At 36.2% G+C, this 14,926-nt stretch overlaps 1 protein-coding gene across 2 annotated transcripts in view; it reads left to right on the top strand.

Annotated features, from left to right (window-relative positions):
- USP33 (ubiquitin specific peptidase 33) overlaps positions 1 to 14,926 on the top strand; it is a 37,651-nt gene that overhangs the window by 15,941 nt on the left and 6,784 nt on the right. The window contains exons 8-20 of one of the 2 annotated variants that reach the window (XM_084211483.1): positions 995 to 1,108; positions 1,811 to 1,889; positions 3,931 to 4,351; positions 4,755 to 4,895; positions 6,374 to 6,486; positions 7,515 to 7,687; positions 7,823 to 7,893; positions 8,469 to 8,502; positions 9,284 to 9,329; positions 9,988 to 10,168; positions 11,406 to 11,532; positions 12,842 to 13,011; positions 14,352 to 14,433. In XM_084211483.1, coding sequence (XP_084067609.1) covers positions 995 to 1,108; positions 1,811 to 1,889; positions 3,931 to 4,351; positions 4,755 to 4,895; positions 6,374 to 6,486; positions 7,515 to 7,687; positions 7,823 to 7,893; positions 8,469 to 8,502; positions 9,284 to 9,329; positions 9,988 to 10,168; positions 11,406 to 11,532; positions 12,842 to 13,011; positions 14,352 to 14,433 — 1,752 coding nt within the window. Of the gene's footprint in view, positions 1 to 994; positions 1,109 to 1,810; positions 1,890 to 3,930; positions 4,352 to 4,754; positions 4,896 to 6,373; positions 6,487 to 7,514; positions 7,688 to 7,798; positions 7,894 to 8,468; positions 8,503 to 9,283; positions 9,330 to 9,987; positions 10,169 to 11,405; positions 11,533 to 12,841; positions 13,012 to 14,351; positions 14,434 to 14,926 lie in introns of both variants that reach the window. The other variant, XM_084211482.1, reaches the window with a different exon arrangement.

The following is a 14,926-nucleotide window of genomic DNA, read 5'->3' as shown; positions in this document are numbered from 1 at the left end:
TTTAGTCTTTGTATTTATTTGTCTTTTGCTACAGAAAAAGCAAAAGAAATGCATAAGAATAAACTCTTAATTCAAGAAAAGAGATATTAGGATCAGAATTCAGTTGTTACTAAGAATGTGTCTGGAGCATTCTGTGCTAAGTCATGGTAGGAATGATGGAGTGCAAAATCCCATGCCATCTGTGGGAATTCTAGACAGGTTCATGAAGAAGAAATCTGCAGAAGTGGAAGGGATAGAAACAGTATCCAGCTGGAAGACTTCCTGCAGCAGGAGTGCCAGGGTGATGGCAGGTCCTGAGCAGGAGTCACATGGGGTCACTGTGAGCCACAGGCCAAGGGCAGGCAGGGCTAAGGGCCTCGTTGGGCTCTTTGGTGACAGAGAGGAGAACTGAGGCAGATCTCTCTAGAAGATAAAGAAGTGGAAAAGGCACCATGAGGATAATATTCTGTTGAGAAATGCCAAAGTATGTATGCTGGGATGTCACCTTTCTTGAAAGAAATGGGTGCAACGTACATGAGGATTATGACTTCAGAAAGGAGGATGAAAGGAGAGGAGAAAGTAAGTGAGCTGGCAACACTGCATGAAATAATCATTTAAATATAAATTATTTGCCTGCATACATCTTGTGGCACTGTTGGATTCTAGATTAAATATTTGTTTGGAATGGTGTTAATGGACTAGGCTTGTGGTGGAAGTTGCTGGAGTGGTATGTGTGTACTTCTGTGACAGCTTGTAGGAATTGCCTTCAATTTGAATCCCACCAGACAATTTTGGTGCTTTGAGAAGTGTCAGAGCACATTTGAGGGGCAGCGTGGCGGTACTGCTGAAGTTGTCCTACCAGGAAATGTTTGGTTGCAGTGTTTAAGAACGTAGGAGGTGGAATTGTTCAGTTACAGAATAGCATTACTCTTATGATATAATCCTCTATGAAATGCAGATTTCCTCTTGTATTTTAACAACCTGAAAAAATTACTGTTTTCTTTTTTTTATTCAGCCCACCTTTGACGCACTTTTTTCTTGACTGTGGGGGCTTAGCCCGAACAGATAAGAAACCTGCAATTTGTAAAAGTTACCTCAAGCTGATGACAGAACTCTGGCACAAAAGCAGGTATTAAGTCATTTTGGTGATGAAATGATAATAAATAAATTCCAGAGTCATGAGGAATGCATTAATCTGCCCTAGGTTTCTAATTTTTATTTTATGTGATCATAAATTCCTCTTAAAAAAAAAGAATTCCTCTTAAAAAAAAAATTAGGAAGGAAAGACTGACTTGCAGGGCTTAAGCACTCCTTATAACCTGTTCTTTTTCAGACATACCAAAGATAGGACAAGAAATAGATTGGATTACAAGTATTAAGCTCTTAAAAATGCTTATATTTGCCAGAAATACATCTAAAATATTTAGGTATTTTATCCTCTCTGTGTCCTTGATTCCATACCAATGTTTTATCAGTTTCTCTTATTTCCTTATATAGTATTTGTGTAATATGTAGCTAAGAAAATACTTCAAAATGTAAATACAAAGGTAAAGAAACAGTAATTGTGCACAGAGCCAAGAGTATGTCTGATCTGTCAGCTGATGGTCTGACAAGAAATGTGCCATAAAAGGCTTGATACAGTTGCTGTTTCACTTGGGTGACAGGTTTTTAAAAATCGTGTAGTTAATAATTCAATGCCAAAATTATGTTTTGTTAAGGTTAATAGTATCACTTTTCCATTGCATGTAATGGTATGATCCCAGTAAAGATAAAAAAATCTCTTTAAATGCTTTCTTTTTCAGTGTTTATATATTCAAAACTTTTTTTTTAGGCCTGGATCTGTTGTTCCTACTGGCTTATTTCAAGGAATTAAAACTGTTAATCCAATGTTTCGAGGCTACTCTCAACAGGTAAAACTTTCCGATGTCTGATTTTAAATCTGCGTAAGCCATAAAATTATCTCTTAATCAGAAATCTAATGCTTTAGATTCCTTACTTCCTGTTTTTGTTTAAAACAAATGCAACATAAACTTTAGTTAATATGACTTGAATGTAGATCATCTGAAATGGAATAATCAGTAGTTAAGTCATGTTTTATATTTATTTATATCAAATTCTCAAAAGGCCTTCAATGTAGAATAACTCCTTTTCTTTCAGGAAAATTCAAGTAATAATATCTAAACTTCTCCTTTGTGGGAAATAATGCTGCTAATGTTTGAGCAGTCCCAGAAAATAAAGATGTTAAAAAAAAAATTAACAGATTTTTAATAGATGTTTATCAATGTTGTTTTAAAAAAATACACAGTATGCCGTTTCCATTTAGTGTCTTGGAAGAAAGCCCCACCCTTTGTGTGTTATGGGAACCTCAGGTTGGTAGCTTGATAAAAGGGCAGGGTCATTATATAGGAAAGGCATTCCTCAGTTGCTGCTTCATACAGTGTATCGGTGCATTCATACAGTGTGGAGCACTTCGTGATGAGCTTTAGGACTAGATGAAAAATTTAAACCTTGTAATTAGAAAAGCTTACTAGTGTCTTTTGGGAATCTGCATTTATGAATAGGAATTTTGCTGGTCCCATTATGTTTCCTATTTGTGGAGTGAAATATTAGGACACGTGTTTTAATGTTCAGTTGCTGCATGTAGCTGTAAAGTCAATGTTTAAATACTAAGATTAATGTTCTATAATCCGCGCGTGAATTTCTGAAGTGCCACCTAGATTTCTGAAAAAGCAGAAATTCAGCCTTGATAACCAAAAAGAAACTGCTATGGAAACTTAATTCTTGCAGCTTTGAATGCTGATGAAAGCATCTTTTTCCATGCAGAGCAACAGTTAATGAGAACCTTTTTTGGTTAGGCCTGGATCATAGTTTAGTTGTATGTTCAGCAGGTTTCATGGCAACAATTAAAACACAGCAGGGCTTTCATAGCCAGCACTCTCCTAGGGCAAGTTGGGCAGCCATGTCCAATCTTCAGGAGAAAATTACGTTGTTTAATGAAGAATGTTTATCTCTTAATCTGTGTCTTGATGTTTTTGTTAATTTTGGTTTTTTGTGAAAGGATTGCCAGCAAGTAGGCATACTGGAGTTTTTTTCATTACCCAAATCCAAGCTCAGTTCTGTAAGTTGCAATTTTTAAGAAAAGAAATGTTTTGTAGTCAGCAGTTCTGAGCTTAATAAGTAATTGCTATGATAGATGGGAATGTTGAGCAGCAAAAATTACTGTTATGAACAACCAGAATACAAAAAGGAAAACAGAAGAAAATAAAAGCAGTAGTAGTTACCAACAAGAGGCTTTTGTTTTCTCGCCTACCTGCTTTATTGGATACTTTCTATTGCCAAAGACCAGGCAGCTGCACTGGTTGATGAAATTTGGTGGCTTTCAGGATGTTTCCAAACACAAATTAGACTTGTAGTATTACAGCTCTTTGTGGGAACACATTTGGGAAATCTTGTTGAGGCTTTAGAAGAAGAATTGCAGTATTGTTGGCAGGGTGATGCGTTGGAAAGACAGGCTAAGTAACATCATAGTAATTTTACTTCATTCCCAGTGAAAGCAAGACTCTGGTTGATTTTAGTGGAGCATTTTATCTCTAAAATGCTGCACTACAAGCAGAGCTGGGGTCTGACCACATTATTGGTACTTGAGTTACATTTATCGTTGCAGTAATCTATGGCAGCATTTTTGCATTTTGTTAAGTAATTTATTTTGGGAATTGGAGTGTTTTGGAGGAAACGTGAATGATAAGATTACTTGTGACATGCAAGAAATGTATGCAGGTAACATACATGGTCTGGAAATGAAAGTGGTTTTGAACATTAGATCTGGGACAGAGGAACTTTCTTTATTCTTCGTTAACAACCAGCTTTCATTTGAGTTATCTGTATCTTTTCTGATGTGAATGTCTTCTAGATAAAATAGAGTAATATGGAAAAACTTGTTTGAAATTCTAGGATGCACAAGAATTTTTGCGTTGTCTCATGGATTTGCTTCATGAAGAACTTAAAGAACCAGTTGTAGAACTGGAAGATGCCCAGCCTATGAGTGTTGAAGAGAGTATGGAAGAAGATAAGAGCCAGTCAGACTTAAGCTTTCAGCCCTGTGAATCCTGTGGTAACTGTGATAAAACAGAAAATGACACAATTTTCAAACCTGTCTTAGAGGATCCTGCAGAAACAACCATGTTAATTCAGGATGATGATAACAATTCAGTCACTTCCAAAGACTGGCAGAAAGAAAAAATATCAAGCAACAAACTTAAACGAGCAAATTCTATGGAAGACTTGGAAAAAGACACAAACACTGTTTCAGAGACCACTGAATTTTTAAATAACCAAGGAACTGTCAAAGTACAGATACACAGCAGATTCTCAGGTAATGGATTGCTAAAGTGCAATTGAAATAGTCAAAATCTTAGCCAGAATATCTGTGGGAGTAGAGGTGAGTTGTAGAATGTAGTAGAGGTATAGGTCAAACAGGGTAGGTGGTTTTACTTGTAAACCATGTCCCTACTTAGTTAGGTTTTTCAGCTTAGGTCCCCTGTATTTGATTTTAATTCCCTTGGCACTGGGAACCTTACCCTTTGTACTGGGTAAGGTTTCAGATAACCAGAAGAGTGGGTTTTTTGCTTTGTTCTTCACTTCAAAGGAACTGAAGTGGTGCTTCATGCCTAAATGTCCCGTAGCCTGACAATGTGGTTAAATAAGTTGCATGACCACTGTGTCTGTTCATTTTGCAGTAATTTTTTTCACAGAATTTGTGCAACTCTGAATTGCAGAATACATCAGTGATGTTCACATGAATGACATATCTGCTGCCCAAACACCATCCTCAGTTGAAGGGATGAACACTCGCTTATCAAACAGCCCTCCAAAATCATTCCCATCGTGCTCTTCATTGGCACAAGTCCACAAAAAAGGTACAGTCTCTTTATTTTCTCCTTCCTGGTACTGAATTACTCTGTATTATAGTTCTCATCGTGTTTCTTCTGTCTTGTGTAACAATGCAGGGTTGTTCCTAAGGGGCTTTTAGCTCTGTTTCTGGTGGGGAGAAGGGAGTGTTATATAAGCTGGACATGCAAGATTATTCCCCGTATTTCTATAATCTTCTGATTATTTTGAAGCATGAATAGTATTTGCCTCTATTTTAGGAAGGCAGAATAGTATTTTTAGACAATTTTCTCAATTGCACCAGTTTAGAGAGAAGAGAAAGGTATGAAAAGTTAGTACCCCAAAGGTAATGCTCTCCAGAGAATAAGCTCACTGGTTCTTCAGAAGTTCAGTAAATCACCATTTTAGTCAATTAAGATTTAAGGAGCAAAGTGTAATTGTACTGTAGATAAACCTGTAAATGCTGGCTGCTTCCTGGTAGTTAATGTCCCTGAAGTGCTGAGTATTTCTTTTGGCACTGCAGCAGGATGCATTTATGAGCATCTGCAATATTTAGACTTTTACTACTTTTACATATAAGACAGTGCTGCTTTAGGGCATGAGGAACAATATATAATTTTATTTTCCCTGATTTGTCTAACAGTTTGTCTAACTATTTTTTAAGCAAAGCTTGGCTTTCAGAGCATGCTTTTAAAGCATTGCACCAAACCAAATCAAAAATCAAATACAACTTTAATATTATGTCAATAGCCTTTGCAGGTGAGTTCTGAACATTCATGTTATCTTTTTAATGCTTTAGCATTAGTGTTGCATGACAGTGATTTAATGGGCTTAAATCATTGACCTCCTTGGTTTGTTTGTTCAGCAGCTTTGATCTGCATCTGTGCTACTGTCTCCACTTTTGGCTTCACCATTACAGGAGGGTTTTAGACAACCTGAAGTGAGTCTGTCAGAAGAGGTGCTTGGTCACTGGTGCTTGCCCAGGAGAGGTTGAGAGACCTGGGGTTTTTTAATAAGCAGCTGTTAGGCTGGACTCCAGTTGTACCTTTAATCAACCTGCTTCAATCCTCTGTCATCAGTGTTGTGATACAGTGACCTTGTGATGCTGCTCTTCAGCCCAGCATGACTAAAACTTCCCAAGAAGATCCCATCAAATTAAGTGTCAAATAAAGTGTTCCTTTTTATACCCTGGGGGATTCCTGCCAAGAGAAATCCATCATGTAGCAATAGGCTGAAGACTTCAAGACTGACAGTTTGAGTTTTACTTACAGAGGCAAATATTTTTGGTGGTTGTCCCCAGCTGCTTGAGGAACTCACATGAATTGCCTATAATGGCAGTAATGTGATCTTGTAATTCCTAAGAAATATTTAGTAAATAGAAAACAGGGCTTGGCTCATAATTTAACTCTGAACATGAGACTTCTAATTATATTATACAAAGCTGAAGTGTAATCAGAATCCACTGTACTTTGCCTTACTGCAGTATTTTACTTTTGTCATTTTATAGTTTCAACGGTATCGTCACCAAAAAGGAAGAAGCGCAAGAAGTACAGGAGTGTTATCTCTGATATATTTGATGGGACTATAATAAGTTCAGTCCAGTGCTTGACCTGTGATCGGGTAAGAAGAGAAAGTTCTGGCTTTTAATATGTTCTTTTCTTACTGCTTTATGAATGCAGTCATTCTCTGGTAACTTGATATTCTTTTGTGGCAGATTCCCTCAGAAGGTTGGGGTGTTTCATACTCTCAAATTGTAATAGTGGCTACTACCAGTGCTTTGTGTTTAGAATAGCTTGTATTCATTGGGCTGAATATTTACTCAGAGCTGAAAAAAAAATTTTGAGAATTGGTTTACAGCAAGGATGAAGAGAGAAGCTTATTCTTCAACTTCATTTAGGTCTCATTAGTTTTTAATAATGCTCTGAATATCCTAATGTATACATGCTACTGTCCTAAGTTCTCAGGTACCTAATGTTTCAAAGAAAAGACAGTGATCTAATATAGTGCTGTAACTGTCTTATCAGATAGATTGAGACTAAGAAAATAAGGTCTTTCAAAAAATCCAAGTAAAGGCACTAACTTTTGCAATGATATGAATCATTAGCTGCTTTCTGAAGTTGTCCTCAGGTGAACAAGTTTAAAAAACAAGCAAAAATTTCTAAAATGTGTTAGATGTTTGACTCTGTGACTATGTGATCATTAAATGAAGCGCAGGAGCAAGAAAATGCACAGATGGGTCTCCCTTGCAGTGAGTCCAGTTACATCAGGTTAATATAATGTCAGAGTGAAATACTGTGGAAAAAATGGACTGAAGCTTTCTGAAACTATTTTGTGTAACACAGCCTGAAGCAAAAATCATAGTGCTTTGTATGACTGATATGAAGAAAAATAATAATGACCTAAAAAAATGTTTCAGTGATAACAATGTGCAAGTTCATTCTAAAATGTTATTTTTTGGTTCCTCTTTCTTAGAAAATGAATTCTTGTTATTGTGCTTTTTTTATAATAATTTCCTACCTAGTGGAATTTTCAGTTATGCAATGACTTGGTAGTTACTAGTGAATTGTACAGAATTCAGTTTAATTAACCAAATTAACCATTTCTCTTCAAGCTTAACTCCACTGTGTTTCATTTATTTTCTTCCTTAGCTGTCTGTAACCCTGGAGACCTTTCAGGATCTGTCCTTGCCTATTCCAGGTAAGGAAGATCTTGCTAAACTCCATTCTGCAAGTCATCAGACATCTCTAGTCAAGGCAGGGTCATGTGGAGAAGCATATGCCCCCCAGGGATGGATAGCCTTTTTTATGGAATACTTCAAAAGGTAAATAATATTTACCTTGTTTGATTGAATTATCTATTTTGAATTTCTAGTTTCTGCTCTTCTGGCAGAACATTTGTTGGTTTTCTTTCTTTTCTGTCAATGATGTTTCAGGTTTGTTGTCTCATGTGTTCCTAGCTGGTTTTGGGGTCCAGTTGTAACCTTACAAGATTGTCTTGCTGCCTTTTTCGCCAGAGATGAGCTCAAGGGTAAGAGGTTAATTACCTGAACGTGTTTCTTCTGTGTTTTTTTTTCCTCCTGTCACAATGAGATGATTAATATCTTCTTAGCTTAATGCAGTTAAGCAGAGGCCACCTGTTAAGGTATAATACAGTCAGTCCTTGTTCATTTGGGATCATTCATTTCAGAAAGGTAAGCTTCTCATTCAACTGAGTATTTGAGATAAATGCCTATGAAAGCTGCTTTAGAAATGTCAAGTCAGTCTGAATTTGGTTTAGTGAAATTATATCAACTGAAGGCTCATAAAAATTTCAAACCCACTATATTAATATTCATTCTCATAACCTCAATTTGGACATAGTAAATTATTTCCCTTTTAAATTATATAGTATTGCCTCTTCAGATTATACTCTGCTGCTTCATAGTTGAAGACATAAAACCTAAGAAGCTCCCCTGTAGTTGCTATGTCAACACTATTATGATTGTTAAATATTGAATGCAACCTAAATTCCCTTGACACTTTTCTATCAAATGTACACACTTAAAGGATAACTGTTTGGATTTAGAGAATGATGGCTGGTTTTCTTCTCCCTGATGTTTGCAGGTGATAACATGTACAGCTGTGGAAGGTGTAAAAAGTAAGCTGGCTTTTACCTTTGTTTTACTTTGTCTTAATTTGAGGTTTTACTGTTTCTGTTAGTCAAGAGACATGTATTTCTGTTGGTTATGTTCCAATACTGTTCATCTTTTGATATGAGCCTGTGTTCTGACTGTCAGAAATTCAGAATTCCCAAGGAATATTTCCCAAGGAGGCACCAATTGACCCTACCGCATGTACTTAATTCTTTCTCATGCCCTTCCAATTTAGATGTAAATTGGTTTTGTTTGACAAAATAAAAGCTCTTAGCCCTCTCTAATACTAGCAGCTTTCCCTTGATATGCAGTAGGTCAGTAAGGTGTGTTAAATAATTAAACTATGGCTTTAAATACTAAAGAACCAGGAAACAGAAGTGGCCTGAAGACTGCTTGAAGCCCTTTATGCTACAGGAGTGTTATTAATTCTTGTATGTGCTGTAGACAATTTCTTAGAAGTAAACTTAGTTCATTTCTTTTGTCTTTTGCTGGATAATCAGCTTTCATGGAGCCTCAATTTTTTTCTTCTATGTTAAGAGAAACTGTTAGCTTGTTGGGACTTGATTGTACTTGCTGTTTTGAATTTTTCAGCAGTACAGATTGTCTTGTCTTATGAGCCATCATTGTTTGTATCATTTTGGCTACTCCATGTCTAGTCTACATTCCAGAAATATTTTGGGTTTACTAATGCAGTTCAGCTTAGGCTTTTGCTGATCCAGAGCAATAAAGTAAAACCTTTTCAGAATTAATTATTGGTTGTTTTGGTTTGTTTTTTCCTTTGCTTAGGTTAAGAAATGGAGTGAAATTCTGCAAAGTACAAAAATTTCCTGAGGTACTGTTATGATATGCACTTTAAAGCACTTTTTCTGCATGATTAGGAAGTAAGAGTAAATGAGTGGCACAGAGTAAATTGTGTTTATAATGCTGTGTGATGGAAGTCTACCTTTATATTGGCATTTGTTAAGAATGTGAGCAAACGTGATTGTTCACCATGTAAGAAAATTAATCTTGTACGTGACAAGTGCAGGAATGGGATTTCCCTATGTTATTACAGTTGGTCTGCAGGCAGTAACAGCATTTCTATTCTGTGTTAGTGTATATACTGCTGTTTAATACTGTCAGTCACAGAATTTAACACCACAGCCAGAATGGAAAGCTTTTCTCTAGTAACATTTGTAACTTTGCATTTAGAAAGTAATCCAGTCTTACACTTCAATGCATGAGTCGATATCTGCAATAATCAGGAGGAATTAGTGTCCCTCATTACAAGGCTGTGCAATATGTGCATTGAGAAAAGGTACATTTTTCAGTGCTGCATCAATGTTAGTAGCCACAGCTGATTAAAACACAGAGCTTATTAATATGCTTGAATTCATAAGGAAAACTATTGTTTTTGGGATTATAAAAGGAAAAGATGGTGCACACGTTTTTTGGGTATTTAATATCAAATAGCATGTGTAGTTCTTGACTGAATCTGTCAATCCTTACAGATTCTGTGCATTCATCTCAAAAGATTTAGACATGAACTCATGTTTTCCACAAAAATTGGGACCCATGTGTCCTTTCCCTTGGAAGGCCTTGATCTTCAGCCTTTCCTTGCAAAGGACAGTCCAGCTCAAATCGTGACTTACGATCTCCTGTCTGTCATCTGCCACCATGGAACTGCCAGCAGTGAGTATGAGGTTGATTGTTTTATCTTTGCAGTTGGTACATCAGCACTCTTCTTCAAGGATGATAACTATATACTGAAGGGTAAAGAGATAAACAGTGGTAATTAGAATGTGGAAGATGAATGCTGTGATTTTTACCTTGATCCTGAAGATTTAAGGCTTGCTCTGAAAGAGTTAGCACATCTTTGAAATTACATGGCATACAAAAATAAAATTGAAGGTGGAAAAAATTTAACAGGTCCAGGAATATTAAGTAAGAAAACTATTGAACAACATAAATGTACAAATAATGTTGCCAGCAGATGGCCAGTTGATCAGCTACTCTACATAACTGCTGTTTATGTCAGTGCTTTAATATTTGGAAATTGTTTACCAAGCACTACAAAGATACCAGTCATTTTTAAAAAATAAATTGTTTTGGATGATCACTGACATTTAACCCCAAAACAGGTGGTAACTGCTATTTGTAGGTAATGATGAGTAGCTGAATAAACATCTTATTGCTATATGTCGAGATAATTTCTGCCTAGATGATGTCAGTATTTGTAAGATTTGGAAAATAGGAGAAAGAAAATGTTTAAGCCAGAAACTATATACATTTTTATGGAGTTACCCCCTCATACTTCTCAGACCTAAAGTATCCATTGCTTGAATTTTTTTCCCATTTATTTTTGTTTTACTGGATAGTTTTTCAACTTCCATTTAGTCCTTTGCTAAGTTGTGCTTCGCATAAGCAGTTTAGCAGATATTAGATTTACTTATTAGCAGTTAAATACGAATTCAAAAATAGTAATAATTTAAATATTTTAAGAATAGTCTTTGAAACACAGTTAGTTATGAATGTGGTATCATGTAGCTGTTCCATATCTGTGCTACTTTCTATTAGAAAGCATACAAAGATTTGAAAAGAGTTTGTTATGGGAACTGACAAGAGTAAATTGTTCAGACAATCTTACTCTGAATGTTGTGGTTCAGGACTGTATTAAACAATATGCTGCTTGAAGAGTACAGGAATGTGCTGAAAGTAGTGTTCAACCCACCACTAGCTAATAGAAATTTAAAAAAAAAGCTGATGTTGAGTTTGAGAGAAATTAATTTCAAAGTCATATCTGCTAACAATTCTGTGTCTCTCATTTAATATTTGGTGGGGTTTTTTATGACTTGGTTGCTTTTCATGTGATACAGAGTAAAATGGGCAGCTCTAGGCACTTTTATAACTCTTGCTTCCTGCACCCTAGGTGGACATTATATAGCTTATTGTCGCAACAATTTAAATAACTTGTGGTATGAATTCGATGACCAGAGTGTCACAGAAGTATCAGAATCCACAGTGCAAAATGCAGAAGCTTATGTTCTCTTCTACAGGTAAGAAAGGCATCAAAAGTATAATCATACCCCTATGAGTCATGTCTGTAAATAACTTAAAGCCATTGGGCAGCTTTCAGAATTAGCTGCCCTGTGAGAATTGTAATGGAAGAATTTGACCAATGAGAAAAGCCTATGCTGGAGAAAAACTTAATCCTTCAGTTATGTCCTTAACACTTGCTCTGTAAGAGCTGAAGTGTTTATGTTAAAATGAAAATGAAATCTGCATAGTAAGAGAACTTTAAGCATCAATTAAGAACAAGCCACCTTATTTTCAGGTAGAGGAAGGGAATTCTGCACACAGGGAGGTTTTGCACACAGAAAGTTTTTAACTGTTAGAGCTCTAACTGGAATTGTCCAAAGTCTTTATTAGATGCATGGGATGTAGGACAATAAAGGTTTTACTGTATTGTAATTTAATCCATTTTATTATGCATTTAATTTAATACTATTTATAGACTATTCTCTTTCTGATAATTTAAAGGAAAAGTGAGAAGTCATGTTATTACCATCTTCAGTCTAGGGAACTTTTGTGCTTGAGATAATAAAAGCAACTCAGTGTTCAGATTTTAAATTTCTGGTACTAAGATCAAATTTCCACTAAAAGTTGGCTGCAAAATACCTTGTGTCAGGGTTGCATAAAAAATGAGATGTGTTCTGAGAATGTTTGAATTTTCATTAGCAGCACTCCCACATGTCACTGTTCAAATGGAGCCCATGAGTCTCACTTAGTGGGCCTTGTAAAAGGAATTTGGAAGTCATGCAGTCAAGAAAAAACACTAAATCTTTGATTGTGGGTTAACATATTCAAATAAATAAGAAAAGAATAGCATTAATAAAATATGTCTTTAAAAAAGAATATATCGACAAAAGACTACTACTGGCTTGTAGAAGAGAGATTCTATTCCATTTAAAACAGGAGAGCAGAATTACTTTCAGTTTACAGTGAGAAAAGTAGGAGGATACAGGAAAAGTAGGGGAATTTCCTGATCTGCTTACTGTGTAACCCTACTTGAGAAGGTAAGGAAGGAACACCTGGCCAGGAGTGCAGCTTGCAAAGCTTTATCTCAAACACTGCAGAGAGGAACTGAGCAGATGGGCTCAGCCCTTGGGTGCTGCACCACCTCTGCAGCGCAGTTGGCTTCTGTCTGGAAGCCCAGCTGTTTACTTTCTTAGGCTGTGTAAACTGGGAAGTACAGGCAAGGCCCAGGTAATTTACTAACAGGCAGAGTTTTCTTTTCACAAAGTAGGTTATCTGCGCTGTACACAAGGATCTGGATTTGTTTAATGATTTCTGTTTCTGTAATAGAAAGAGCAGTGAAGAAGCACAGAGGGAGAGACGGAGGATATCAGGGCTGCTGAATATGATGGAACCAAGTCTTCTGCAGTTCTATGTTTCCAGGCAGTGGTTAAATAAATTCAAGACTTTTGCAGAACCAGGACCAATTTCAAATAATGACTTTCTCTGTATGCATGGAGGTGAGACTGGAACTGTGAATCATTTAAGAGTAATTTGTCAACTTCTAGCTATAACAGTGGTGTATACTTGTTTTAATTAAAGGAATTTGACTATACTAAGTTCATAATATAACTTCTTTGGTAAATAATAACTTCAATGTAAATTCTTTCTTATTTTAGTAGCTGACTAAGTAGAAATTATACTATATGACGTTGTCCTATTTTTTTTCTCTGCACATTTTATTTTGTTTATAAACTTTATTGATTCTTAAAAAGGAATAGTTCCTCTTGTCTGCTTGCTTCTTAAACATGTATATTCACATTTTAAAAAATCTTGTCACTATATTAGCATCCTTAATACTTTCATCTGCAAATTGAAATGATTTTCTCAGCCTGGGGATATAAGCAGTGAGAAGGTTTGAAAGCTGCTTTGGAAGAAATTGATCTGATGCAGAGTATCCAGTGCATATCAGTGCGAAAATCAAGTAGTAATTCTGTGTATTTTGTATAGGAGCATAAAAATTTTACCTTGTGCTATATGTTAAAAAAAAAAGTTTGGGGAAATACCCATATTTGAATACTAACAATCCAAGAAATCATTACTATATAGTACCTATTTTCTAATAAAAATGCAATTGCAATAGATTGAATGATGGAGGTGCTGCCCCTGTTGCTGAACCAAAATTTTAACACAGGATGATTGTGTCCCTGTAGCCATCTGCAGGGTACCTGTGAGCCCTTTGACTTTCCCTCTCCAGGGCTGCAGCAGATGACTCTTGATGTACAAGTGCCCAAGTACTTGATTTTCTCTGTTCCCAAGAATTCCTGCATAGTCCACTGTTGTTTACCATGTGCTTCACCTCAACACTTCTAATTCTGCAAGCCCCTCTATTTCTGCCTTCCTCAAAATTTCTCTGCTCTCAAGTATTCATGCTGTTTGAAGTAATGCCAAAAGGTCTGCAGCAAATAAGTGAATTTTGAGTAGACAGTTTGTTAGTGTTTGCATGCATCATCAAGATATTTAATCATCCTGACGTTTTAACTGTGTACCTTAAGAAGCTTTTTGAACTCATTATGTAAAATGGATTCTAGCTCTTTAATTTTAGCCATTCATATAGTTTGCTTCTGCTTTTTATAAGCTTTTCAGCCTCATAAAAGACTAAAATCAGTGGTGTCTCTAAATACATTGATAGATTATGCCTAGGTAAAACTTATTTCATGTAATTTCTCTGAATTCATTGAAAGGTTCTATTTATTTTTCATTTATTTATGGACTTCTAACATAGTCTCCTCCCCTCACTGAAATCCACAAGTGTTTTTTCATTGTTTGGGGGATTTGTTTGGTTTTGTTCCTTCTGCAGGTGTTCCTCCACACAAAGCGAACTTTATAGAGGACCTCGTTGTAATGCTACCTCAGAATATATGGGACAATCTGTATAGCAGGTAAGTTTGGAACTGTAATTGGAAAAAATCCAGTGATACAGTTTGAGAGCCAAGCAGCAGCATCAGACTTTAGAATTAGTGGCTCAGGAAAAAGACAGCCCTCTGGGCACCCAGCTGAGTGAAGGGCTTGCAAACAGCCAATTTATATCATTTCCTTATGCAAAGTAAAAGACTGCATAGAGTAGTGTGTTATTGGGGTAGTACTTCAATATTGAAGCAATAAACATGTATGGTATGTATGAAATAACACAAAGTAGGTCAGCAAAAGTACGCTTTGCAGAGGTTTTTTGAAAGAGCTCTCTGTATCAGCTTCCTGTTCTCTTGTTGGCTGCAGACAGCTTTTCTTTTATGTTGGCTTTGAATCCATAGCCTCAGCTGCCAGTACTGCTTCAAAATAACTTATATCTGAGAGTTCTGTGTTACTGCCCCACACTTTATTGTCAGTCAGGTTTGAGTGCTTGCTTACTTGAATTCTTACAAGCTATGCCTTATT

This window comes from Fringilla coelebs (assembly GCF_963513975.1).
Source record: "Fringilla coelebs genome assembly, chromosome: 9".
NCBI lineage: Eukaryota > Metazoa > Chordata > Aves > Passeriformes > Fringillidae > Fringilla > Fringilla coelebs.
The sequence above is the reverse complement of the archived record's forward strand: the minus strand, read 5'-3'. Positions and strand labels throughout refer to the sequence as shown.